We start from the raw sequence: 25,326 nt of genomic DNA, 5'->3' as shown, positions 1-25,326 counted from the left end.
ATGGTGGAAGCACGCCGAGGGGAAGTGGGGGCCTGGCCTGGGGCAGGGGCGCCAGGGAGCCCTGGAGAGCTCAGCACTGGGCAGTCACGGAGAAGCCACCTCCGAGGCCCACGCTGACCAGTGGGTTTCCTCCTACCGTGGTTCCTCAAACACTGGTTTCCCGGGGTGGGGGCTGCCCCACGGTCCCTGTTGCTGGGACTTTCCTCCTCCTAAGCCTCCAGGAGCGATCTCAGCCCACTGGGTCTGGCCGGCCGGAGGGAGCAGGGCGCAGGGCAGGCCCGCAGGCCCGGGCCTCTCCTGCCGCGGATGGCGCCCTTGCCTCAGGCTTTCCGGCCTGTGAGGGTCACCCCCAGAGCTGTGGGACGGGGATTTAACATGACAGAAAGGTACCATGTGTCCCTTCGCAAAGCTTGGACTAGAGAGAAGGGAGAACCAAGTCAGCTCGACTCCATTCTAGAGAACAGTTGGCAAGAGCCGACGGTCGGCGCTCCTGGACTTGCAGCGGGGTCCCTGACCGGCCCCACCTGGCGGCTCAGCCTGGCCGACCCTGACCGAGCTCAGAACCCCAGTGCCGGCCGCGGCCTGCAGCGTCACCCACGAAGCACACTCTACACTGGAGCGCGGGCTGCCTCCCGCCCTGGGAACGCCGCCGGGGAAGGGACGAGCCCTCGGCTGTGCGGAGACAGAGTGCCCACCCGCGTGCCCACACCTAGCCCCAGCGGCCGCCACGCACTGTGACCGAGGGCCATTCACATGTCCCCGGCTGGGGAAAAGACCCATCTCCAAAGTTCAGAGTATGCTCGCCACTGAACGCCCGTCCATCCGTGGCAGCGTGAAGCCCTGTGAGTCAGGCTCTCCTGAGTCGGGGACCCTGGAGGTGAGCTAAGGAAGGGGCTGTCCCGTGCTCTCCCCACCAAGGAGGCAGTGGTGTGGGGACGGGTGTCTGTGACTGGACTGTGGCGGTCACTCCAGATTGCTACATCTACAGTTTTATGTGTCGATTATTCCTCAATAGAAAAGAACCGACCAGGTGAGGACACAGGGGGACACGGTGGGGACACGGTAGGGACTTAAACACAAGTCCGACCCTTGTCCCGGAACCAGCTGGTGACCTCACGTAGCTCTGGCATGAGAGGCAGGGCGAGGGCGCGCCCAGGAAGCTTCTGGGGCGAGGCAGGGCTGGGATCCCGCTCGCACGCACGTGTGCAGGCGGCCCCGGCCCGCTGGCCCGCTGGCCCGCTCCTTCACACAGCACTTGCCTCTCCTCCCTCGGCCCCTGCGATCGGAACCGGCCACGTGCCTGGCTTTGGCATATAGCGGGGGTCAGGAAGGGTCCGTGCCGTGGAGCCTGCTTTGGACACCTTGTTTTCCCCGTCGCCCCCGCCTGCCTCCCACACCAGCCGCGTGACCCCGGGGAGACCAGGCCAGATCGCCGACCCTCAGATCATGACGGATTGAGGGTCGTCTCAAGACACCATCTGGGGATGCCTTCTTATGCCGCAAAAGGAACACACCACACTGGCTCGTGCACTTAGGGAGCAGGCGTGTGGGAAGAGTGCCCCCCTTCCGTCCAGCGTGTCACGGCGCTGGCCCCTCCTGCCCCTGCATGCTCCCCAGTCCGGGCAGGACAGTCTGGCTGCCATCACGGAGCTACGGTCTGGGGACGGGACAGTGACAAGGGCGTGCCAGCTCCCCCCACCCCTGCCCCGTCCTGGGGACACGCTATCTCACAGGCCTGCGCCTGACCCCACCCCGCGTCGCCCCTTCGCCTGCAAAGTGCTCCTCCCCCGTGAGCAAGTCAGCCGCAGACAGAGTCCAGTACAAAGGCAAGACAGAATTTTCGGTGTGCACGGGGGAAACCTGCAGCGCGTTCAGGAACGCCGAGTCTTGCCGGCAAATCTGGGGGTTAGCTGAGGAGTGGCAAGGAGCAAAGGGGTCCGCGTAGCGCTCTCCCGTTGAACGGCCCGTCCGAGGTACGGAAAAGCTCCGACTTCCGTTATTTACGAATTCTCCAGAAACCCTCAGGTTGGAGCTGAGGCTCACGGCAGAGAGCGGGTCCCTCGCCGGTGGCCCTGCCGTTGTCCAGCAGTGGGCGTGCTGCCTCGGTCCCCAGAACCAGCCCCCGCCCAGGGCCAGCTGGTCCCCTCAGGACAGGTGCGCGCAGCTCGAGCCCTCGGGGGTCGGCGATCGGGCCAGGACAGGCAGGCGCGACCCTCCCTGGAGCTTCCCCCCACCCCCCATCACCCTGACGGCAGAGCGCCTGCCCTTCCCACACGGGAAACCAGCCTTTTGGGGTTTTTCCTTTTAGGCAAAGTGAGTTTGGAGTTGATTCACTGGATTTGCCTGCTTCCCTGTGCTATTTTGAAAGCCTGAGGCCTTTCAGGCTCTTTATATAAGCAACACCTTTCATCGGAATGTTCTCGGCTGTTAGGGGAGATCCTGCTCAGACATTTTCTGACTAACCTGAAAAACTTTAATTCTCATGCAACTAGGAATTTTTTTAAATTAAAGGAGAGGACGTGGAAAGGCCTTTTGTGTTCTCTGCTGTTCTCTCTCTGCGGGAGAAAACCTCCAGGGAAGATTTTCATCATTTAAAATATATATATATGTGGAAAAAAAGCAAAAAAATTAAATGTTTTCTTAAAATCCAGGAATTATTTATATATTATATTACATACATATACATTTTTTAATCCTGGAGCATATATTATACACATACACTATCACAATGGGAGTTTCCATGGAAACATCGCAAGTCCTGTAATATCTAATTAGGTTTCCCCAAGGACAAGCTCTGATTGCCAGGGTTGAAACGCACGTCTGGGTTTGCAGGGATGGTTAACACAAAATCCCCAGTCCGTGAAGGTGCCACGTTGCTGCTGAAGAAAGAGAGGAAGGGGAAAGCAGAGGTGTTCAACGGACCTCTGAAGGAGGCCGGCACGTACGTGGGCTGCCGGGAAAGTCTGATGACTCCCCCGCCATGGAGACCCTCAGCGGGTTGGGGTGCGCTCGCCAGCTCTGCGTCTTTCCAAGAAACCCTCCCCGTCGGAAAGTGCTGTGCCCTGGGTCCCCTGGGAGCTCTCAGCCTGGCAGAGTCAGCCCACGGGCTCCCGCGGCACACACGAGAGCCACAGGGACTTCTGAGCCTGAGGTTGGTTTGGGACTGCTGGGGACCAGGGTGACCATACACCCTTTCCTGTTCCCCACTGTCAGAGAATGAAAGTCAGTGGTGGCATTTGAGAAAGCATGTCTCACGCACATCACAAGAATTCCTTGATCCCTGGCCGTGACACCACTGGGGACGGCATTTTGTCACTGACCGTCCACGTGTGGGCAAGTCCCTGTCCCTCTCTGGTCCTCAGACTCCCCATCGGAAGCGCGGAAGGGTGGGTCCGTGGGTGACCTTCTGTTTTCTCCTAGCTGTGGAGTTGTGTCTTCTAATGGGGCTTCTCACAGGCGCCCGGTATGGGGAACGGATAAACTCAGAGCTGTTCCACGAGGGTAGAGAGAGCGTAGGAAGCCAACCATTCACCAGCCTCTCTGGCCTGCCATGGTGGCCCCATACACCTCTGACAGCCTTTCTGTTGGAGATCCATGGTGGGACCAGCTGGCCTCTGGCTGCAGGGAGGGATAAGGCATGGGGCTGGACATCAAGGTGCTTTGGGTCTAAGTCACGAGAAGCTGATGCTCGGGCATGACGCTGGCCCAGACCAGTACATCGGCCGGCTCACTCATTCCTTCACTCATTCAGCATGGGCTGTCCCTCTTATGTGACCGCCTCCATGCCTGGCTCTAGGGATAGAGTGGGAACAAGTAGACACGGCCTCTTTCCTTAGGGAGTTTATGTTCCGGTGGAGACAAAACAGATAATAAACATGTAAACACTGCACTTCAGGGTGCCATGCCAGGTCCCAGGAGACTAAGGGCAGAGGCGATGAGAGCGGCCAGGCTGCAGGAGTGTCGTCCCCAGCAGGCCGCCCAGGGCAGCTCCCTGAGGAGTACACCTGTGAGAGGTGAGCCTGCAAAGACATACATCCCAGGCAGGGACAGTAGGTGCAAAGGCCCTGGGGCACGGCGGGGCTGAGAGAGTTTGAGAGAAGAAAGAAAGAAGGCCAATGTGGGAAATAAGCCAGGGCAGCATCAGATGGGGGCCCAGAAGCCACGGGGGAGTTGTCTCCGGGGGCGGGAAGGCCGCCAGCCCATGCCCACCAGGCCTACCCCTGAACACAGACTGCCCATGGGTGGAATCTGTGAGTGTGGTAGTCAGCCCAGGTGGCCATAACAGGGCACCACACCAGGCCTGCTACATGGCCGAGCGGCTCTGTCATGGCCCCACAGGCCAGGGGTCTCAGATCAGAGGGACAGCACAGCCACACTCTGGCCAGTGCCCCTTCCCACACGCGGCCAAGGCCGAGCAGACACTGCTTCTCCCTGGCTCCTCTTCTGAGTCAGTCCCATCTGCTAAGCCATTCTTAAGACCTCAATTAACCTTAATGACCTCCCGCAGACCCTAACTCCAAACACAGTGGTATTGAGGGTTAGGGCTCCGGCATGGGGATCCGAGAGGACCCAGTGCAGCCCCTAGCGACGTTCCCGTGTGCTCACGTCACCCAGGAGCCCAACCACAGGCTGCGACCGCTGAGTCCACACAGGCTGTCATTCACAGCCTCGCCGTCTCCTGTAAGGAAGCAGCAGCGTGCCCATCGAGCGGGGGCAGAAAGTAAAGGCCACGGAGGCCGAACCCGCCCCCCAGGGCCCCCCCGCCCCCCGTCAGCTGCCCACCTACCAGGCAGAGCCCTCTAGGTTAGGGACCAGCTGGTTTGGGTTCTACTTTGTTTCTTATAAAGAAAGTTCAAGGCCACTTCTTTCAGAAGAAACTTCCCTGAGCGCAGGGTCAGTACACAAGAGGCCAGGATCTGCCGCACTCTGGAAGCCCCCCCACACCTGCCCCGTGGTGACCGGCCGGCCAGACTGGTCTCCTGCTGGGGAGCTAGGACAGGGGCTTGCATTTCCACAAGACACGCTCCTGTCCCCTTCCTTGACCGCGCTCAGCCCCTCCTGGGTGCAGATCGGATGGCGTGGAGGCCCCGGTGGGAAGAGACCATCTTTGTTAGGAGCCCCCCGGCCCACCAGCATGTTTGCTGATGCAGAGGATTCCTTGGAGGCACACCTGCAGGGGTTCGGAACAGACCTCCTCTGGGCTTACGTCACCTGCCCCGGAAGTGAACAGGAGAGCCAGGGTGGGGGGTCAGGAGGAGAGGGTCAGCGGTGGCTGAGGAGCACCGTGGGGGCCGGGTGGGAGGTCGGGGCCACTCAGGAGCAGCTGTCACTGCCCGGGGCAGGAAGGGTCAGGGGTTCGTGTGGTTGGTCGTGCCTGTCCTGTGGGGAAGAACCCAGGAGGTGCCGGTGCCCACAGGGGTCCCCACGTGCAGGACGGGCTGCGGAATTCAGCGGGAGCAGGAGTCTGGTACCCAAGGAGCTGCCGAGAGAAAAACGGAAGTCCCCAAGAGTCCCCAGAGACGTTTGGAGAGACACCAGGAACATCCTTGCGTGGGGTGGGAGTTCGCCCAACTCCTCGTGAAGCAAGAGCGAGCGGCCCGGCCCTGGGTCAGCGCGGCCGCGGCCTGGGCCCGTCCACCGCCACCGCTGCGAGAGAAGATGATGGGAAAGGCAGGCCAGGCTGAGGCTCTGCCCTTCTGGGAGAGCCTTTCGGGGGCTCCCCAGAGTGGTCAGGACCCAAGCCAACCTCCCAGGTGTACGTGGCAAAGGGGACCTTCCCCACGTGGCCCCACGTGGCACCTCCTTCCAGCCAACCCTGGTCACTCATGATCGCAGAACTCCCGTCCCTCTGAGCTCCGTGTGAGCAGTGCCCCCCGTCACCATCCTCCCCGGGGAGCCCTCTCGCCCCTGAGGACGCAGATCAAAGTCTCTCCTTTCACAGGCAGAGTCAGATGCGCCCCCGGGACTCCCCCAGCCCCCTGTCCCAGGCCGCCACGGATGGGCTCAGAGAGCAGCCAGGAAGGCCCGGAGTGCTCACCCTAGCTCCGGGATATGGGGGGGAGGAGCAGCGGGGGGCTGGCCGTCCCCATCCCCGTCCCACTGGACACCATGGGCTACAACCCCCTGCACTTGGACACTCCCTCATTTAGCCCTGACAGGGCTCGGGGATGGGTGTCATCATTCCCATTATACAGATAGGGAAGCTGAGGCTGCGGGCGATGAAGTAACTCGTTCGAGCCGCACAGTTCACAAGTTGCAGATCTGGGCCCCACAGCGGGTGTGGACAACCCCAAGCCCTATGTCCCACGCCGGGCCCTGTCAGGGGTCTTGGGGGGTGGCCCCTGGGGTTTGCCACGCAGCCCAGGCAGCGGGTGCCTCTGGCAAGTCAGGGGGCGAGAAGGTTCCTGAGCACCGCGGCGTCTGGGGTGAGAAGCACCGTTTTCCATACGGGCTTCTGATCGTTTCCATTTGCTTTTGCCGCGGGAACCTGTCCGGCCGAGCGTGTGGAGAGGCAGTGCCCTCACCGGTCCTGCTCACCACAGGCACCGTGTTTGCTAAAAACAAAGAAGCTTCTGGATCTTTCAGCAGCTGGGGGAGCTGAGGAACCAGGTCGGGACCAGACGTTCGGGTGGTGGGAATTTCTGTCCGCCAACTGACTGACATGCCCGTCGGCTTGGGAACCGCTGAGCCCGCCGCTCAGGGGGCCGTCCTGCCGGGCGGAGGGGGCGGCTGGGCTTGACCCAAGTCCATCTCGGTCCTTGCCGCGGCCTCCCATTTACAGGCCTGTCATGCCCAAGACCGCGCAGCCAGTAGGGGTGGAGGCAGGACTTGAACCACACAGTCCGTGCTCTCATCTATTAAAAGAGCTGGTCCCCACCGGAGCCGCCGCACCAGAGGCCTGGCCCTGCTGCCTGGGCTCCCACCAGGCTCCTGGAGGACAGGAGAACTCGGGGCGGGGCAGGGCCACGGCGGGCGCCCAGGCTCCAGAAACCTGCCGTCCCAGGGACCGTGCAAATGGTGGCAGATTCTCTGAGAGTGGGACAGGTTAAGGTCTTAAGACGATTCACTGTGACTATTTAAAAAAAAACAAAAACATTTTAATTGCTCACCATTTCTGTGATTGTCCGAGGCAGAATCGTCTCTCGCAACGTATGCCCAAGCTAAAGCTACCAGAGTATTTAAAAGAGAATTACTAATAACAACTGCTAATAATTAAAGGAAAGAAGAAGAAGAAAGCCAGCGTGGAAACAACGGAACACGCATCAGAGGGAAGCCGCTGGATAAGCCACGGAGCTCCGTGTGGGACTCACAGCTGCTGGTTTTAAGAAAGGCCTGGACCTCGGGGTGTCGACTTCCAAAATACTCGTGATACAATATCGCCTGAAGAGTGAAAACTGCCGTGTGGTGGGATCCTCTTTTTTAAAAAACAGCAAACAGGGGGCACCTGGGTGGCTCAGTCGCTAAGTGTCTGCCTTCCACTCAGGTCATGATCTCAGGTCCTGGGATCGAGCCCCGCATCGGGCTCTCTGCTCAGTGGGGAACCTGCTTCCCCCTCTCTCTCTGCCTGCCTCTCTGTCTACTTGTGATCTCCGTCTGTCAAATAAATAAATAAAATCTTAAAAAAAAAAAAAAAAGCGAACAGCACCGCGCAGAAGCCAAAGCCGTGCCTGTCCATGCACAAAGACACACAGCAAAGCAGTGCACACCCTTGGGCCATCTGGTCCCCACGGGCACGCCGAGGACGCAGTTAAGACCAGGGCAGTGGCTGGCTACTCCCTGCAACAGCAAGAGCACACTCGTGTGAAAACGCACTCATGTTGCTTTTGTAATCCTGGAAACCCAATGAAGTATTTTTTCTGAAAAACTATCCCGGGAACGCCACCAGCTGAGCCCCACGGGGACGTTCCGTGGTCGTTGTTGGAGGGACACGGCTCTCCCGAGCCTTCCACAGAGAGCTTTGAGCCCAGGAGGCTAGGAACAAAGCCAGGCTCCCCTCAACAGGCCGCCCCCGGGCCAATGTCATCACTGGGCATAGCCTAGCTCCCCCCCCCCCGAAAGGGATTCCACAAACACTCCCTCCAGGCTCCGCTTACGAACATTCACGCAGGCAGGGAAGGCCACGGTCGCTGCAGACCGCCTGCCCAGCGTGGCCAGAGGCCTGGGCTCCTGGGGGAAGGGGGCACCATCTCACTCCGCTGTCCCTGCATTCAGGAGGGAGGGGCGGGGACAGGCCCAGGAGCCACAGTCACCAAGGGGGCTGCTGGGGGTGAAGCCTCACAGGGGACTTGGCCACCACGTGCAGGCCTAGCGCCGGACCCCGTGGGGTGTGGTGGGGACGAGGACATACGTCCCGCCCGGCTGGGAGCTTGGACATCTGCAGGCATTAAGCAAGGAGGAGCAGCAGCCGGGCGGCGAGCGGAGGGCGGAAGGCAGCTGCTGTTTGCTCGGCGTGGACCCCTGGGGCTCCTGCTCCCAGTCTCCCAAATAGAAGGCCGCGCTCCGAACTCCTCCAGGCTACGGAGCCGTGCCCGCCCACCTCGGAGGCTGCCCTTCAGATGTCCAGGACCCCGAATTCTCCACCTGAGCCTGCAGCCCCAGCTGCACGCCCCTTCCCCAGCTGTCCTCCGGTGGGCAGAGCACAGCTGCCTCTACCGGGGGCGGGGCTAGAAGCCCTGGGGCGGGGGAGGCTGGCGGGGCTCCTGCCTGAGGGCTGATGTGACCCCGGAGAGTCCTCAGGGCAATGCAAGAGCTGGGGATGGTAGGGACCCAGAGCTGGGGGCTTGGGTGCTGGCCCCGGGTCCTGAAGACAGGGGTCTGCCCATACCCTTTCTGTCTGCGGGTTGGGTAGAGACACTAGCCGAGGCGGTCTTTTCTAGACCGTTGGCAGGTCAAGCCAACAGGACTCTGCCACACCCTCTCCTGTGGCCCTTCCTCCCTCCGCCCACCTCCGGGGCTGCCCGGCTTCCTGACTTGCTCTGAAGGGGCTTCTGCTGGGTGTTACCCAGGAAAAGGAGCCACTAGGGTCCCTGTTTGGAAATGTCTCCTGGAAGTTCACTGGGCTTGTTTGCATATTAAAGGTTCTGAGAAACCCTAAGGAAAAGGAACCCGCTGGCCTCAGGGAGGTCGTTTTCCACCGGACTCTTGCTCCTGTTTCAAGGCACACTTGGAAGTGTGGGGTGCAGGGGTGTCTCCTGAGACCAGGGACCCGCTCTTCCGTGGCCCCGGACAGCCGCACACCCACGCCTCCCTCAGCAGGGGCACCCTGGAGTGGGGACCAGGCTGCGGCAGCCTGGGGCGCCGGCTCCCGTCAGCAGCCACATCCCGGGGCTGTGGAGGAGATTCCGGAACAAACAGCCCGCCGCCCTCACCAGGTGGCAGGCACAGGTCTCACCCACAAGGACAGACTCCTTCAGTCCCCGAAACACCCCGAAGTGGGGCCCTATGATTATCAAGTTTAAAGATGAGGAGGCAGAGGCAGGGTGAGTTAGTGACTCGCCCATGGTCACCCAAGGTCACGCAGCTGGGCAGGGAGGAAGCCAGCCCAGGCCCCGCCATCTGGCTCCAGAGTCCGTGTGCGCCAGCCTTCTGCGGCCGCCCTAACACGTCTGCACAAAACCCGTGACGTGAAACCACACGAGCTCTGCTCTCGCGTTGTCGGAGGCCAGAAGTCTGACATCAGCCGCGCTGGACCGAAGCCCAGTGCGTGGGCAGGGCTGGCTCCTGCCGGGGCCCCGCGCCCTTTCCTGCCCCTCCCGCCGCTGGCTTCCCGGTGAGTTCCCACACCTCACGCTTCCTCTCTGACGCGCTTCCATAAGGACACGTGTGGCCACGGTCAGGGCCACCCGGAAAATCCAGCATTACCCCCCGTGTCGAGATCTGAGCGGGACCTGCTCAGTCCCTTTTGCCGTGGAAGGTGAGACTCGCGACTCCAGGGACTGTGCCCGGGTACCTGGGGGCCCTCATTCAGCCCATTGCAGCTTCTAAATCCCTGCTCCGTGAGCGCGACTCTCGTAGCCACCCCGGGGGGCTGTGGCCATCCTACACCCAAGGATGGCTGAGCCTCTGAACAGCCAGCGAGCTGCCAAAGGTCCCCCGGGGGGTAAAGGGCGCGGCGAGGACAGACGTGGCGGACTGGCACCCGTGCCTCTGCGCCCACCCCTGCGCCCCGCTCCTGCCCTCCCCTGCGCCCGCTGCTGGAGGGCTCCGGGTGTGCAGTGTCTCGGGGGGTGGAAGCAGGTGCCATTGTTACCTTCTAGACGAGCCCTCTGGCCCCAAGAAAGCGTGAGGCGGGCTCTGACCTGCCCTCCCGCATGATGTGCCGCCGGCAGCGAGCCTCCCTGGGAGCTCGGAGGCACCGGGTGAGGGACGCCCCGTCTGGAAAGCAGAATCTCAGAGGGGTTTGCACCCCTGGGCTCCCTGTGCCCCGGTCTCAGTCACCATCACCGAAGGCGGAAACAGTCGCCCCAGTGCCATTACCCATGGGTGACAGGAGCCGCAGAGTGCGGCAGAGGTCGCCATGGGACCATCGCCTGAGGAGGAGGCACCTTCTAGCTTCGCTACAACAGGCACGAGCGTCAAGGACGTCGCAGCGCCCGAAATAACCCATCACCGTCAGAAGGAGCCTGCGCGATGCAGGAGGCCCGTCGCGTCCCCAGCCCCGCAGAGACAGAGCAGGGGTGGCCGCAGGGCGGGGGCAGGAGGGACAGAGGGTCCAGGCCCGGCGGGACGGGGTTTCAGGCCCGCGTGGCGACGGGTTCTGGAGGCCGACGGCGGGAGCGTGTTGGGTGCCCTGACGTGAGCCCTTGAAGCGGGCGACATGGTGGATGTCCTGTCGCGTATTTTATTGCAACCTTAAAGAGAGTCCGGGCAGAGGGGGGTCACCTCTGTCCCTTCCTGTGGCGGGTGAGACGGGGGCTCCCCAGCCGTCTTCCCGTGGCCTCTGGGGGTGGTGCTGGCTCTTCCAGAAGCCCCCAGCCTGCTGAGGAAACAGCCACCCCAGGCGTCAAGACAGAACCGAAGCCCTGGGCCCGGGGGAGGCGGCCGGACGGATTAGGCCGGAGGGACAGCAGATGCCCGTCCTTCCCGGGACGGTCCAGAAGCGACCAGCGCTCGGACCGGGAGTTTGCAAGTAGCTTGAGAGCGAAGTGAGCCTCTCCCGTGGCTGAACGCACACGGATTTGTGGCAATTGTGTCCCCCATTGCCAAACGAATGGTTACAAGCTACCTGAGGGTTTTCAAACTGCTCTGCTGTTTGCGGGAACCCAGCAGGAGGGACAGACCTGCTGCAGGACTCGCTCCTCCGGGCACCGTGCCAGTGCCTCGGAAAACTGCCAGCCCGGCTAAGAGCACCCCGTCCATGAAAGCACCGTTCCGCGGGGCCGGGGTGGGGGGCGGGGGGCGCAGGGGACAGGATCGCAGGGACCTCCAAGCGGCAGCAGAAGGAAGCCACGCAGGGCGGTGGCCGCCTGAGGAGGGCCGTGGGCAGAGGAGCAAAAGTCCTGTCTCCACTCTGGGGATCCGGAAAGGGAGCTCCCCGGTGTTGCTACGGGGGGTCCCTCTGCCGGGGGTCAGCCTTGCTTTTAGAGCCAGATCCTCCTCCCTTACCAGGCTGTTGGGTGAAACGGCCTTTCATCCGGCCACAGGAGGAGGGGGCTCTTCGTGGAGCCCCGTCTATAAACACAGGCTAACAACAGGAACCAGAATGTTCCGCAGGAAACCGGCAGGACCTGCCCTCCCCACACAGAGCACGGAAGAGTTTCACAGGGATCCCTGCAAGCCTCCTTCCCGATTACAATCCCAGAACCACAATAACCAACAGATGAGCTTACTCTGGTGACATCCAGGAGACCCAGCTCTCTTTAAAAGGAAAGGAAATTTGCATGTTTTGTTATAACCATCCTTTATTCCAGCGTAACTGGTCCCTAAGAGGCGCTCACTACGGCAAGAGCGATTCTGGCTCCAGAGATGGCCAAACCTTGCTGCGGGAGGGGAGGGAAGCACATTAGAGAAACTCCCCCCAGGGAAGGGTTTTCTAAATAGAATCCTGACCCGTCCACCTGGGAAAGAAAGTCCTTTGCAGTCTGTTCGGACGGAGGGACCTTTCCTCCCCTCTGATCCAGGGGAAGTTGTGAGGCATTTCTGTCCCTGAAGATGTTGGCAAAACTGAAAGCCTCTGTGCACAGTCCCCTCCTGCGGCACGTCTCCAGAGACGTCCTCACCTCCTGCGTGCCCAGCCAGGTCAAGGGCGGTTCCGGAGCGGGGCCCTTGGCTCTGACGAAGGAGCAGGAGGCCCCAACCCCAAACCACCCCACACAGGAACGCACTCGGCTAGAGCACCATGAAGCTGGTCTGCCCGTTCCAAGGGGGTACGGACAGTTTAATCCAGAAACAAGGGCTGTTAAACGCCGCAGTGAACCACGTGCCAAGCGAGGTGGCAGACGTGCAAACCAGGGAACGGGGAGCGGAGCTGCAAAACCACAGAGCTCTTCCGGCTGGCAAGGGCCTCACTGTCTCCGCCCACAGCCGAGGCCCGGGCCTGGGTAACCGCGCACCTGCCCCACGGCCGGAGGGCCGGGCGCCTGCTCCTTAGAGGGGTGACGCGACCAAGTTCACACGCGGAGTGCGGGGGAGGCCTGTGGGGGCGTGGGACCAGAAAGGCAGCCCAGGAGGGCGGCAGCCGACAGACCCCGTTTGAAAGGCATAAGCCACAGGGAAGGATTACCATTAACGGTAGCTGCTAAAGCCCGCAGTTTCAGTGAGTCCTGAACGATCCTTATAACGAAGAAAGGAAGCATCGATCAGTATTAAGTCTCGTAACTTATTCAAGAGCTTGGGAACCATGACCCAAGATGTTTGGGGTGGGGCACAGGAGAAGACAAAATTCCCGCATAAATTACTCGTAAGATGGCTCAGAGCAGTGACTTCGCTGCCTCAGTCAAGGGCTGCCAGAGACCCCGGTTACCAGGCCAGCCTGCACCTGACCCCCAGCTCAGCCCTGGGGGGCCCGCTGCTGCCCACCAAGGATGTACAGGAGGCCTTGTCCCCAGAGCTGCAGACAGAGCCGTGGTTCTGCTCTGGGCTCTCTGTTGTGCAGATGAGGACCTGTCATCTGTCTGCTCGGGGGCCTGCGGGCCCCCAAGGTCGGCCCTCCCTCTCCGCAGGCTCCCTGTGGGTCAGGGCCCCTCCATGCAGCTGCTGGTCACAGAGGCTCGGACATCAGGGCACCTCTGTGATCTGGAGGCCCCGGCCTCCCTGTGCGGGTCTCATCCACCCAACTGACCTCCGAGAAGGATCCTGGCTGCCTCGGGCTGAGCACCCGACAGAAAGCCCTTTCTGAATGCACAAGAACACGTAAGAAAGAGCGCACAGCAGGGTCCCACTCCAGGGACAGCGACGACGCAGCCCTGCCCGCTGGCCACGCTATAAAGAGCTTCTCTGAGGTTGGAGCTCAGCGTCGGGACCTCCCCAGCTGACGTCGAAGGACCGCGCAAGTGGTAGATAATTCTCTCATCCGCTGGATAAGGCATGGCGGGGGTGGGTTCAGGGATGCGGGAGCCCGGAGAGCCCCAAGAGCCCCCCGGAGATGACTGTCACACCAACAAGGAGTCCGTTATCCCCGAGGTAGCTCTGTGTGCACCAGGCTGGGGGGCTCTCCGCCTGGACAGGGGAGGCTGGAGTGGGAGCTGTAGGGGGCAATGGTGGGGAGGGGTGGCCCGAGCCAAGGCCTGGAGGCAGGTGCAGGGAGCTGGGGGCTGGGCGCCAGCACAGGTGCAACGTCGGACCTGGCGGGGAGCGGACGCCTCGCTGCAGGAGCTGAAGGTTCAGACAAGGACAGGCGTGTGTGTCTCTTGGATTCCTCAGCAGCACTGGAGGTGGGGTGAGGCCCTGAGGGAGGGCCAGGAGGTGGGGGGCCGGCCAGAGACTCCCCGAACAAGCCGCGTGAGGCCGGTGTGGGGAGGTGGGACCGTGAATGCCGCAGCGAGAGGTGACCTGTCCCAGGATATACATGCTCGGCAACACCAGACAGCAACCAAACTCTCCAGGGCCCACGGGTCTCCGCCTCGTACCCAAATTCTTGGCTCTTCCCCCCAAACCTGAATTCTGGTCTCCAGGGCTCTTCACTGTCTGTCCATCCCCCCTGAATCACAGTCAAGCATCGTCCCTCCCCCGTGTGCGGGCAGGCGGAGGGCAGAGCTGGCCTCCCCCACGTCTCTGTCCCCGCCTGCCGGCCCCGCGCCAACCCTGGGCAGCACGCTCGTGCACACAGAGGTGTTTACACAGAACTCCCACCGGAGCGAAACCCTGAGGGGCGTGTGCGCCCGGGCTACGGTCCTCCCGTCCACAAAGGCTCCCTGGGAGCGAGGGACACACTGGCTGTGTGGGAGAGAGTCGTGTTTCAGGAACCGTCATGTCCGTAAAGTGGTGGGCTCCTCAGGGGCTGAGGCTGGGCGCCGGGAGGGCGGGGAACGCGGCCCTCGGGTCCGCGGACGCCATGCTGACCGCCGGGCGTGCACCTGCTCCCGACGCCCGTCAACAAGGGCGGGACGTGGGGGCATGCGGGGCGGCTGCGGCTCCTCTGACTGTGGCCGGCTTCCGTGATGAACGAAACGCTTTACACATGAAGCCGGAGGAGCCCAAACAGTGACCGAACCGGGAAATGGCAACGGCCACTGGGAGTCGGGGTCCGGCGTGTCATCCCACCGTGCACGGCCCCGCGAGCCACTCCGCTTCCTGAGGAGCCCGGGGTGGCCCCGAGCAGCTGCTCTTCGGACAGGGCCACCCCCAACCCCTGGGGCCAGTCCCGAGAGGAGGAAGGGAGGCCCCGGCGTGCCCACCTCACCCCTTCCCCGAGGACGGGAGGCAGAGATGGCTTCGCCGTGGGGACGCTCAGTGCTCCGATGGTCACCACGTGACCACGCATGCTGGGGCAGGGTAGTGCTGATTCCCGGGGACTGTCGAGGACAGGGATGGGGAGAAGTGGGACCCTGGAGACTGGCCGAGCAGGGCGCCAGTCCGGCTCCTCTAGGAACCAGCTGTGTGATCTGGAGACTCCGAGCCTCAGGCTCTGAAGCGGCAGCACGGCCGGGCCCGGGAAAGGAGGTTCTCCGGGGCGCCCACCCTGACGCCACCCATCACTGCCCAGTTCTGTCCACTGTCCTTGTGGGAATTTGCAGTGGCTCACCTGACTCACACGAGAGCCTGTCCCTGTCCCTCCCCTCAGGCAGGAAGCTCTGGGATCTGTCATGTCACGGCTGTAGCCCCAGTGCCCAGAAATGAGCAGCGTCCTTTATATTTGTGCTGAGTGACCTGAACAGGGCACAGTGCCGGCTTGTGGCGGGTGCCAAGGGCATGGTGGTCAGTCCGACCCAGACGCCCAGACACCCAGAGGCCCTGGACACCTGGACACCCGGGTACCTGGACACCCAGACTCCTGGACATCTGGACTCCTGGACACCAGGAAACCAGGACACCCAGACGGCTGAGCATTTGGAGCAGAAACCCAGGTCTGGCCTGGAACAAGTCTGTGTCTCACTGTGTGGACTTGGGTGAGTGGCCTCCCCCAGAGGCCTCAGTCTCCCCCGTTCGGCGAGGAGGGTGATCAGAAGACGGCCGCTGAGGCCCTCTCCAGGATTCTCTGGCTCCGCATGGACTCTGGGCCAGACAGGACCACGGTAAAAAGCCACGCCGGTACCGGAGCCCACGTGTGACCCTCAGCTCCACAACCACCGTGTAAGAGACGCAGGAGGCCCAAGTACCACTGCGGCAGGGGAGGTGGGCGTGTGAACGGCTAGCAGCCGCCCCCAGCCCCACTCCCCTGCCCCATCGGCCTGGCCGCCTGGCATCAGACCTGGCAGAGTCTTACCAGCCTTGGAAGTGGCTGGAAATCCCAGGAAGGAAGGGAGGAGCTGAGGAAGTGGGGAGGGGGGGAGGGGGGAGGGGAAGGGAGGGGAGGGGGAGGGGGGAGGGGGGAGGGGGAGGGGAGGAGGAGGGAGGGGGACGGGAGGGGGAGGGGGAGGGGGGAGGGGGGAGGGGGAGGGGGGAGGGGAGGGGGGAAACAAGCCGGCAAGGATCCAGCTGGGGGTGTCACTGCCCCATTCCCAGGTGGGGGGCACTGGCGATCCCCAGGAGCAGCGAGCGACAGAGCAGGAACTAAGGCCGAGCCTTTGCCAGGACGCCTCCCCGGCTCGGCTGAAGACCGCGGTGGGCCAGACGCCAGCCGCCAGCCTCCTGCCTGGTCCTCAGGGTTCACTCCAAGTGAAAATCAAGGCACGAAGCCTCGGCCAGTCCGGGAGTGGGACCTGCCTGCACACCTTCCAGGGGCCAGCAGCTCCAGCCCCAGGCCCCGCGAGGGAGAGGGGGAGGGGCCAGCGGGGGAGGTGCCGCAGTGGGGGTCCAAGGAGCCTGAGGCCATTGAGGTAGGAAGGGGCAGAGCCTGAGCGCAAACCCCGGGGTCCCCCTCCCCGCCCCCTCAACTCCCCAAGGCCGAGCAGACGGGGTGCTGAAGTCCGTGAGCCCCGGAGCCGGTGTCTCTGTCCCACTAGCCTGCGGTCTCACACACACAGGGCACCCGTGGACTCCGCCCATGGGGGCAGGTGAGTCCCATGCAATGGGACTGGGAAGAGGCGAGGGCTCTCCGGTCTGAGCTCTGTCAGCAGACGGCCTGGCCCGTTCTGAGACAGGGTCAAAGGCTCAAGGTCACTGCTCCTCCCTGGGTGAATGCCCAGTGGGGCCAGGCATTTGTCCCATCCTGGTCAGGCCCCAATGTGGACAGCCCCTGTGGACCAGCTGGTCAGAGGAGGGACTGGCAAGCCCCCGGGGCCCCTCCAGAGCACCCAGGTGCCCTGGGGACAGGGAGCCCAGGGCTGACAGCAAGCCTCTCCCGACCTGCCCCAGGCAGCCGAGGGCAGGACCCCCGGGAAGGTCCCCAGAAACCCTGTGCAGCTGGGTTTGAACTGGCTCCGAGTGCTGGGGTATCTGGGGTCTGCACCCCCAACCAGACCATCGGCTGCGCTCTTACAGAGCCGCCCACCCAGCTCACTCTGAAATAAGAGGAAAGCCTGTCTCTCCGGGCGCTCCTGAGCCCGCCCAGCAGACCAGGCCACAGCCCTGCCCGAGAAGCAGCGGTGAGCGCTGCTTCCGTCCAGCCTCCGGCTCCCTGTGGGTCAGTGCCCATCGGATCCCCACGGGGCCAGGCCCCCTGCCGATGCTGGTACACATGGTGGCCTCCCTGTCCTCACAGAGCCGCGGCTCTACCCCAGGGCCCGGACAGGGGAGCCAGCGCTGGTTTGGGCCCTTTTCTGGCCCAAACCCTCACCTGGAGGCCAACGCTAAGGTTTGATGTGAGCTCACAGGGTGAGCTCGGGTCGGGCTTGTCACAACCGGTCAGGATGCAGGAGCCCCAGGGAAAGCCCTTCCCAGACCAGCGCGGGCACCCCCTCCCGGGTATCAACTCTGGGGCTGGGCAGTGGGAGCAGGAGTCTCCCCCGGCCCAGGAAGCAGGAACTCCTTCCCTAGATGCCAGGCCTCCCCCAGAGACACTTGCTACACGGACTGTGTCCCCCAAGCTGGCAGGAGGACTCAGCCTCCTTCGCTGGAGACTCTGGGCGAATCCAGGATGAGGGGCGGGAAGACCCCCCACGCCCCCGGGGCTGTCTGTCAGGCCTCTCAGCCCTGCTTCCTCCCTCACTGTCCCTGACGACAGAAAGCCACTCCTCCCGGGAGAAAGGGAGCGGGGGCCCTTTGTGTCCTGAAACGAAGTGTCAGCACGGGGCACTTACCATCCCGAGACACCCCCAGAGCCACTTTCCATTCTGTTCTGCCCACGACACTACGGGCAATCTCTGTGTGGCTTCTGGGGGGCCCATTCACGGGAGGGAAATGGACCAATGAGAAAGCCTGGCCCGGGGGGCTCTGGAGAGCTCAGTCATTCCTCTCCCGGGCCCAGCCGAAAGGACGGAGGGCGCCGTGCCCGCCCCGGAACGCAGAGCTGACCAGAAACGTCCTTTGACCAGGGAGCTATTTCTTGTCTTCTATACGGGAGAACAAAACCGCTTTCTGAGGGACATCTCTCACGCTTCAAACAAATGTCCCTTCCGTGACTTATTTTTAAGTGCACTTGCCTGCGAACGCACCGGAGCAAACGCGGGGGCCGGGGGGCGCCGGACGCACAGCGGCTCCAGCCCCCGACCCCACGCAGGACCCCAGGTGGAGGCTCCCTGGAGCGAAGCCCAGATGACGCTCCCCCACTGCATGAGGAGTGACCTAAGTCCTCTGCCCCAGGGCAGCCTCTGCGGGGGTGAGGGGGGCTCCCTTCAGAGCAGGGAGTAGAGCAGAGCCCAGCCTTTGCCCCTGCCCCTCGCGGCTTCCAGGACCGCACCTGCCCAGCCGCCTGCGGGCACTGCTGGGACGAGCCGACAGCCTTGGCCGCTCCTGTCACAGGCTGGGCCAGGGCCCCCCAGAGCATCCAACCTGGCCTCCCCCCTCCCGAGCCCCCGGCTGCTCAGCCCGGCCTGGCCCGGTTGCCACAGGGGTGGGGGCCTCGCTCTGGCTGGGAGGAGGGGGGCTCGGAATCACGGGGACCGGGCGGTAAGAGCCGGTCTGTGGTGAGTGGCCACAGGGCCCGCCGTCCAGGCTTGGGGAAGGGGCTTCACCTAGACGTCACCAAAGGTACTTCCAGGAGACTGCCGGCGGCGGACGAGTACTTATAACCCCAGCACAGGAGGCAAGACAGCACCTGAATGGTGACCGAGAAAACCGACGGAAGCCCTCCAGCAGGAGCCGGGCCTCTGATTTGACCTGAGGAATCCCCTTCTGCCCGTGTGCCCGCGGGAGGACTCCAGCCACAGCCCCGCCACCCCTGCTGCTCCCTCTTCTGGTGGTCCCGCGGAGACGGGGAGGCGGCCTCCCTCCTGGGAGCAACCCCGCTGCCGGTCAGGAGAGCCTGCCCCTGTCTGCGAGGGCCCTTCCTGCTGCACACGGCAGGTGCGGAGCCGCTCGGCTCCCCAGGGCCACACCAAGGACGCCTCACTGGGGCACGGAGCCCTGGGTCGCCCGGCCTTGGCCCCAGCTGTGGGACTGGGCCTTGGTCTCAGGCGGGGCCCTGTGACCTTGTTCTGAAGTGCCCTGGGGCTCCCCTTCCTTGCGCAGACTCCCAGAAGCTCTGGCCAGAAGAAGAGGGGACATCAGTGTGCACCTGCCAGGCACAGTGCGGGGCTGGAGGCTGGGGACGGCAAACAGGCCCAGGACCTGCCGGCGTGTGGCGACAGGCCAGGTCAGGGCTGCAGGTGAACAGTCAGGCATCTGGACGTTTCTGACAGCGAGACCCTGGGAGCTGCAGGTCAGACGCGACGCCTGTCACGTTGGGAGCAAGCTGCCGTCTTTACTGGTTCCCACGATGGCCCTCGGAAGCACCGCACCTGCTCCTGTCCCTCCACACCCAGCGGATTTTCTTTAAGACCAGGAGCCCCGCAGCCCCATCCAGCGTCCTCCCCACCCCCGGCCTCCGGGGCCGACAGCCGCTTCCTTCTCAGGGCGCGTTTCACAGCTTGAACCCAAGCGGTGTTGAGTCCTGTTAGACGTGTCCGAGCCAGCGGGCTGGGAAGCACGCCAGCGGCGAGCACGGCCAGCAGCGGCGGCAGCTGCTCCCACAGCTGGCAGATGTGCTGCCGCTGCTGGCCGTGTGGGCCGACGCCAAGCACGGGGTCCGCGGGGTCAGGGGGGACAGAGGGACACCTCCCTCAAGCGGCCTCCCAGGAACCTCACTGCCACCGAACGCGCCACGGGTGTGGCCGTCCCTGTCCCCGGCGGCGCCACGGGCCACTGCCCTGTCTGCTCTTTGCTGCAACTGCCCCTTGCCCAGTGGAGGCCCCGGACTCCAGTGGCCAGCGGGCGCAGCCCACTTCCCCGAACCCACCGCTGCAGAATGCGCCCGGCAAGCGGACGGGGAACCAGTTAGGGTTTCATTTGCGCTTCGGGACACACCTTCTCCTCCACGGTCCCTGGGTCCCCACAGCACGGGCGTCCCCCTCTTTATGACCCCAGGAGAGTTCTGGGTCCAGAGCCGAACCACCACGCTGCACTTAGGTGCCCACGTGTCCCCCCTTCCCCGCCTCAGCACCCCTCACTCCCTCCCGAGACCACGCGCTGTTCGGGGCGGGGAGCCCACCAGCCCCGGCCTCGTCCTGGCACCGAGGAGGCAACTGGGAGTGGGGGTCCAGCGGCGCTCAGCCGAGAGGAGGGATGAGAGCGAGACTCACCGTCCTGCCGGGCGCCCGACGCCCTCATCCTGCTTCCACGGTCCCGGCGGCCCCACCCCCCGGGCACCGTGACGGTCCCTGTCCCGAAGGTGAGGCCGCCGAGAGAGGCGGCCCCTCACCCCAAGGTCACGGGCAGGAGCTGGCACGCTGGGACCCACGCCTCGGCCGGGCTCCGGAGCCCGACTGCAGTCAGACCCCACACGCTGCCTCTCCCCCCGAGCAGGCGGGACAGAAAATCTCAGCGCCCGCCGCCAAGGCTGTGAAACAGGCAGAGTGACCTTCCTCCAGGGACTCAGCTGCCTTGTGCTGGACTTTGCTGAGGGCAAAGGCAACCTTAGCCCAACTGCCCGGACCCTTAAGTCCGCGGTAACATACCCGAGATTCCTCTGGAAACCTCCTTTACCGCTCCCCACCCCCCGCGTCCCTCCCCCGCCCCGACTGCCGAGATACACGTGGGCGATTCCTCCTCCGAGCACAGGACCCACGGAGACCCATCTGAGGGACCTCACGACTGAGTTTTACTGAACAGTATAAATGACCTTTCCCGACAAGAGCCAGCCCCCTCGGCATCCTGGAAACCCCTGGGAGGCGGACCCTCTCCCTAACCCCTTCCCAGCTTGGAAGTACATAATGGGCCGCTCCTCACGGCCCCGGCGCAAATCGCCCGTCCATGGGCCTGTCCCCCTGCTTCAATAAAACCACCTTTCTGCACCAAAGATGTCTCAAGAATTCTTTCCTGGCTGTCAGCTTCGAAGTCCAAATTTCCACATCAGTGAGGACGTCTTAAAAACCAGTTTATTGTATTTTCTAGGAGAAACCCTTCAGAGAAATATAACATGCAAAGGGGAAATTAATACAAGTCAGCCCCGTGGACAGCCCTGACAAGGGTCTGACAGGTGCAGGAGGCAAACAGGCCCACTCCGGGGGCCTCCGTGCATGGCCATTTCTGAGGGGGAAAGCGGGAGACACGGCCACACAGGACAAGGGCCATGAGCTCCGTCTGGGGCAAGACGGACTGTCCCCACGGTCATGAGACTGCGGCTGTGGTGCAGGCAGGCCATGGACCGGCTCGGAGCCGCGACCCACATCCTGCTCCGTCTAGAGTCACCTGGAGGGGGACCTGGGGGCTCAGTCACCGAGCGTCTGCCTTTGGCTCAGGTTATGACCGAAGACCCGGGGTTGAGCCCCATGTCGGGCGCCCAGCTCAGCGAGGAGTCTGCTTCTCCTGCTGCCTCTCTATCCCTGTCTCTGTCTCGAATGAAAACATTAAAAATCTTTAAAAAATAAAAAATAGAATCCCCTGTGCAGCCCGGGAAGCCTATGCCCAGTGCCTCCCGGGAGCAATTAGGTCTCGGAGGGACGTGGGCTGCAGCGCTGTTGTAAAGGTGGTGCTGGAGGTACCCGGATGGCTCGGGAGCTGAAGCCCCGGCCCTCCGTGGTCATAGGTCATAGGTCATAGGGTCAGGCCCCATATGGGTCTCCCCGCTCAAGGGGGGTCTGCTTGGGACTTTCTCTGCCTCTGCCTCTCCCTCCGTCGCACAGCCTCGCTCTAGATAAATAAATCCTCACAAAAAATAAAATTAAGTAAAGGGTGATTGCTGAGTGATCCAGCCAAACGTGAGGACCCCTGGTCCAGAGCCTGCACGGGTGACTCGCCAGAGCAGCGGCTGTCCTGCCGGGATCCGTCCGTGTGGAGACTCCAACCGCTTAAACTCCCTCCAGCCCCCCCACCCCCACCATTCAGGCCCGTCCTGGGGGAATGAGCTGCCCCTGGTTTTCTGGGGCACCTCGGTGAGAGCTGGCGGGTCTCAGGCCGTGTGGCTGCAGACGGCAGCTCCAGGCTCGCGACTCGGGACGGGCCATCTAATGCAGAGTCCTCATCTGTAAGTGGGGGGGACAGTGGCCCCCTGGACGCCCACATCCTAACCCCCAGAACCTATGAATATGTTCCCACATCCTAACCCCCAGAACCTATGAATATGTTCCCACATCCTAACCCCCAGAACCTATGAATATGTTCACCTACAAGCAAAGAGGACTGCGGACATGCGGGGGTAGTGCCGTGATTCGGTGCCGGTAGAGCAGGGTGGCTGAACCCTGGCTCCCCGGGGGCACAGCGTGATGGTCCCGCCGCAAGAGGCAGGAGGGGTCAGTGCCTGAGAACCAAGGGGAGAACGGAGGAAGACGCCAGCTTCTGGGAGTGGGGACAGGCAAAGGGACGGAGCACCCCAGAGTCCGAGAAGCTTGCCGCCGGGTGACCGCTCAGGTTTAGTCCAGCGAGACCCATTCAGGACTCCGGACCTCCAGAACCTTGTGACAATAAATGTGTGTTGTTTTCAGCCACTAAATGAATAATAATTTGTCCCAGCAGCTGCAGGAGACGGACCACAGATGTGCGCGGAGAAGCCGGAGGCCGTGTCAAGGTTAAACGAGATGAAGTCTGCAAACACGGCCTGGGAACAGTTAGCTGCCGTCACCACGTCTCCCGTGGCCGCCTCTGGGGGGCTGCCCCCTCTCCGCACCCCAGCTCCAGAGCGGGATGCATCAGCCCTGAGCAGGCGGGGGGCCTGGCCCGTCCTCGGGAGACCAGGCGGGCAGCTTCCTAGCACCTGCGCGAGGTCAGACGCCTCGGGCTCTCTGTGGCCCCTGCGCGGCCTGGGCAGGTGACAGACCACGCGAACCCGCGCTGCCACCTGGACAGCTCCCACCACACGGGAATGTGGCACCGGCCCCGGGAACTACGTTTACCCTGAAGGGAGACCCAGATCAGAATGTCCTCTGCTGCGTGACCCTGCCCTCAGCGTCCCCCTGGTCCTGTTTCCAGAGCCAGGCGGTGCTGGCTGCACGGCTCAGCCCTGTCAGTTCGACTTGAAAGCCACACGCACGAAGCCAGCCCACGGCGACAGACACCACGTGCTCAGATGGGACAGGGGGGCAAGGCTGGAGCGCACCAGCCAGTAGAGCCGCAGGACAGGGCGGCACCGGAAGTAGGCAGGTGTGGATGGCGCCCACAGGAGCTCAGAGGGGAGGAAGGACAGGAAACCTGTGTCCTGGCAGCCGGCCCCAGCGGCAGGAGCCGCGGCAGCAGGCCCCGGTGGTCCTTGCTCACAGCAGCGGCTCTAGACAAGCCGTCCCTGACAAACTGAGAAACCCCCGCACCAGGCTGGGTGAGGTCACTGACCCCGCGCGGAAAGGAGCCCAACCCGCCACGCTGTGGGAGAGTGGCCTTGTGGCCAGCACGCCTCCCCAAGCCTATGGTTGGAGCGCCGCGGACAACACAAGGACGCAGGCACCCTGCCTTGGGCCACTCGGTCTCCAGGCCGCATGGAACGGTGTATTCTCAGGGAAGAGCAAAACTGTAAAACCCCTGAGCCTCTGGTAAAGCCCCACCTGCTCCGTTCCCGCGCCACATCTGCAAGGATCCGACGGCACAGGCTCCGAGAGGCCCCGACTCCCAGTGAGGTCCTGAGCTGCCGGGGGGACCCTGGGGCCGGCAGATGTGCTTCCCGGGGCTCTCACTGGGGAGCCAGAGGGTGCCGGGGATCTGCCTCTGTCTCCCTAATGACCTCCCAAGGAGGGAGACCCGTCACCACTTCCTCTGACCTGTGCTGGGCTGTGGGTCGGCACTGGTGCTGGCTTGGGGCTGGGGTCTCTTCCCATCCCCACGGGTCTCAGCATTGCGAGTGAGGCCTCCCAGTCACCCAAAAACGCTGTGCTTGTGTGGCTGGGCATGAGCTTCCCCAGCCCTGAGCCCCTTCTGGCGGACGGGGCTGTGCCTCTCTACGTGTGGGTGACGGGCTGCCCCCAGTCTGCTCGCCAGCCCCCGAGCCCCCCCTTCTCACCACGGCCGTGTGGCATCCGTCCCCCACTCCCTGCTCTACCCCTGCCCGAGCACACCCCTTCCCTAAAGCCCCCTCGTCCCACCTGAGCCCAGGAGCTCTGCCCAGCCCTGGAGGCCCATCCCAACCGGCCTGCCCGGCACCCGGGGGTCCGTGCCGTGCCCACCACACCTGCCGCCTGCGTCACCCCAGCGCTCGGGCCAAGGCGGTGGTGGGACTCGAGCCTTATCTCCCCGTTCGATCCCAAGCCCGTTTAGGGCAGGGACCTTACTGTCCCTGCAGTGCCCGGCTCAGAACAGACCTTCAATAGCTCAGAATCAAATGAAGTAATCACCTTTTGTCCGGGCCTCCAGGCGGCAGACGACGGTTGCTATTTCTAACAGCAGCAGGAAGACAAACAGTGCCCTGCCCACCCCCTCCCCCAGTTCCACACACAGTGGTGATCATTTCTCTTTGCTCTCAAACCAACAAGGTTTCTAGCACATTCCAGCAAGAGGCAACAGAGAGGGCCAGGAGGAGCCTCGCCCCAGCTGCACGAAGGTGGGAACTGAGGCCAGGGCAGGGCGGGGCCCGAGGAGGCGACGCCGAACACAGCCCCTCGGAGCGGCCTCGCAGAGCCCAGCCCAGTGACCGCGGCCGCCCTGCGCCCGGTCAGAACGGGTGGCCGTGCCGTGGCCGGCCGCGGATGCCGGCGTGGGGCTGCGGCCTGCAGACCACAGGTCAGCAGTCATGCCGGGCTGGTGGCTGTGGCCGGGAGCGGCTTCGGGACTGTCGTGGAAACATGGTGTTGTGAAGCCTCGTTGGGGCGGCGCGGTGCTGACCCTATCCTGCAGGCAGGCGGGTCCACCGGCGGCGGTGGCCACCCCACGGCTCACAGCTCCTCCCCGGCAGGGAGTGTGGCTCCGGGAATGCAGAGCAGATCTTCTTCTGGGAGGGTGGGCTTGCGGGGAGCACAAAGCCACAGCCGAAGCAGAGGCCACAAAACGCTTGGGACAAGAAAGATCCGCAAATCCTTGAATTCCTGTCTGTCCATTCCTCCTGTCTCTAACCCACTGACAGGAAGAGTCTCTCCCCAGATGCCGTTTCTGGCCCCAGGTTTCTATCCACGGTTTGGATGAAACGATCATGTCAAGCGCAGGAGGACCCCCAGCACACAGACAGGACCCGGACAGGCGAGACGGACAAGCTGAGCAAGTGGGGGGCTGCCGAACAGGCAAACCAAAGACGAGTTT

General features: G+C 63.3%; 1 protein-coding gene across 6 annotated transcripts in view; it reads right to left on the bottom strand.

Annotated features, from left to right (window-relative positions):
* KCNN3 (potassium calcium-activated channel subfamily N member 3) overlaps positions 1-25,326 on the bottom strand; it is a 125,097-nt gene that overhangs the window by 56,950 nt on the left and 42,821 nt on the right. Inside the window, exon 1 of one of the 6 annotated variants that reach the window (XM_032318171.1) lies at positions 11,605-13,571. The exons of 4 other annotated variants lie outside the window; for them this stretch is intronic. Coding sequence is in view for 1 of the 2 variants with exons in the window: in XM_032318169.1 (XP_032174060.1) it covers positions 9,950-10,243 (294 nt within the window). In the remaining variant the exon portion in view is untranslated. Of the gene's footprint in view, positions 1-9,949; positions 11,561-11,604; positions 13,572-25,326 lie in introns of those variants that run through there. One more of the 6 variants, XM_032318169.1, reaches the window with a different exon arrangement.

This window comes from Mustela erminea, chromosome 17 (genome assembly GCF_009829155.1).
Source record: "Mustela erminea isolate mMusErm1 chromosome 17, mMusErm1.Pri, whole genome shotgun sequence".
Classification (NCBI taxonomy): Eukaryota; Metazoa; Chordata; class Mammalia; order Carnivora; family Mustelidae; genus Mustela; species Mustela erminea.
The sequence above is the reverse complement of the archived record's forward strand: the minus strand, read 5'-3'. Positions and strand labels throughout refer to the sequence as shown.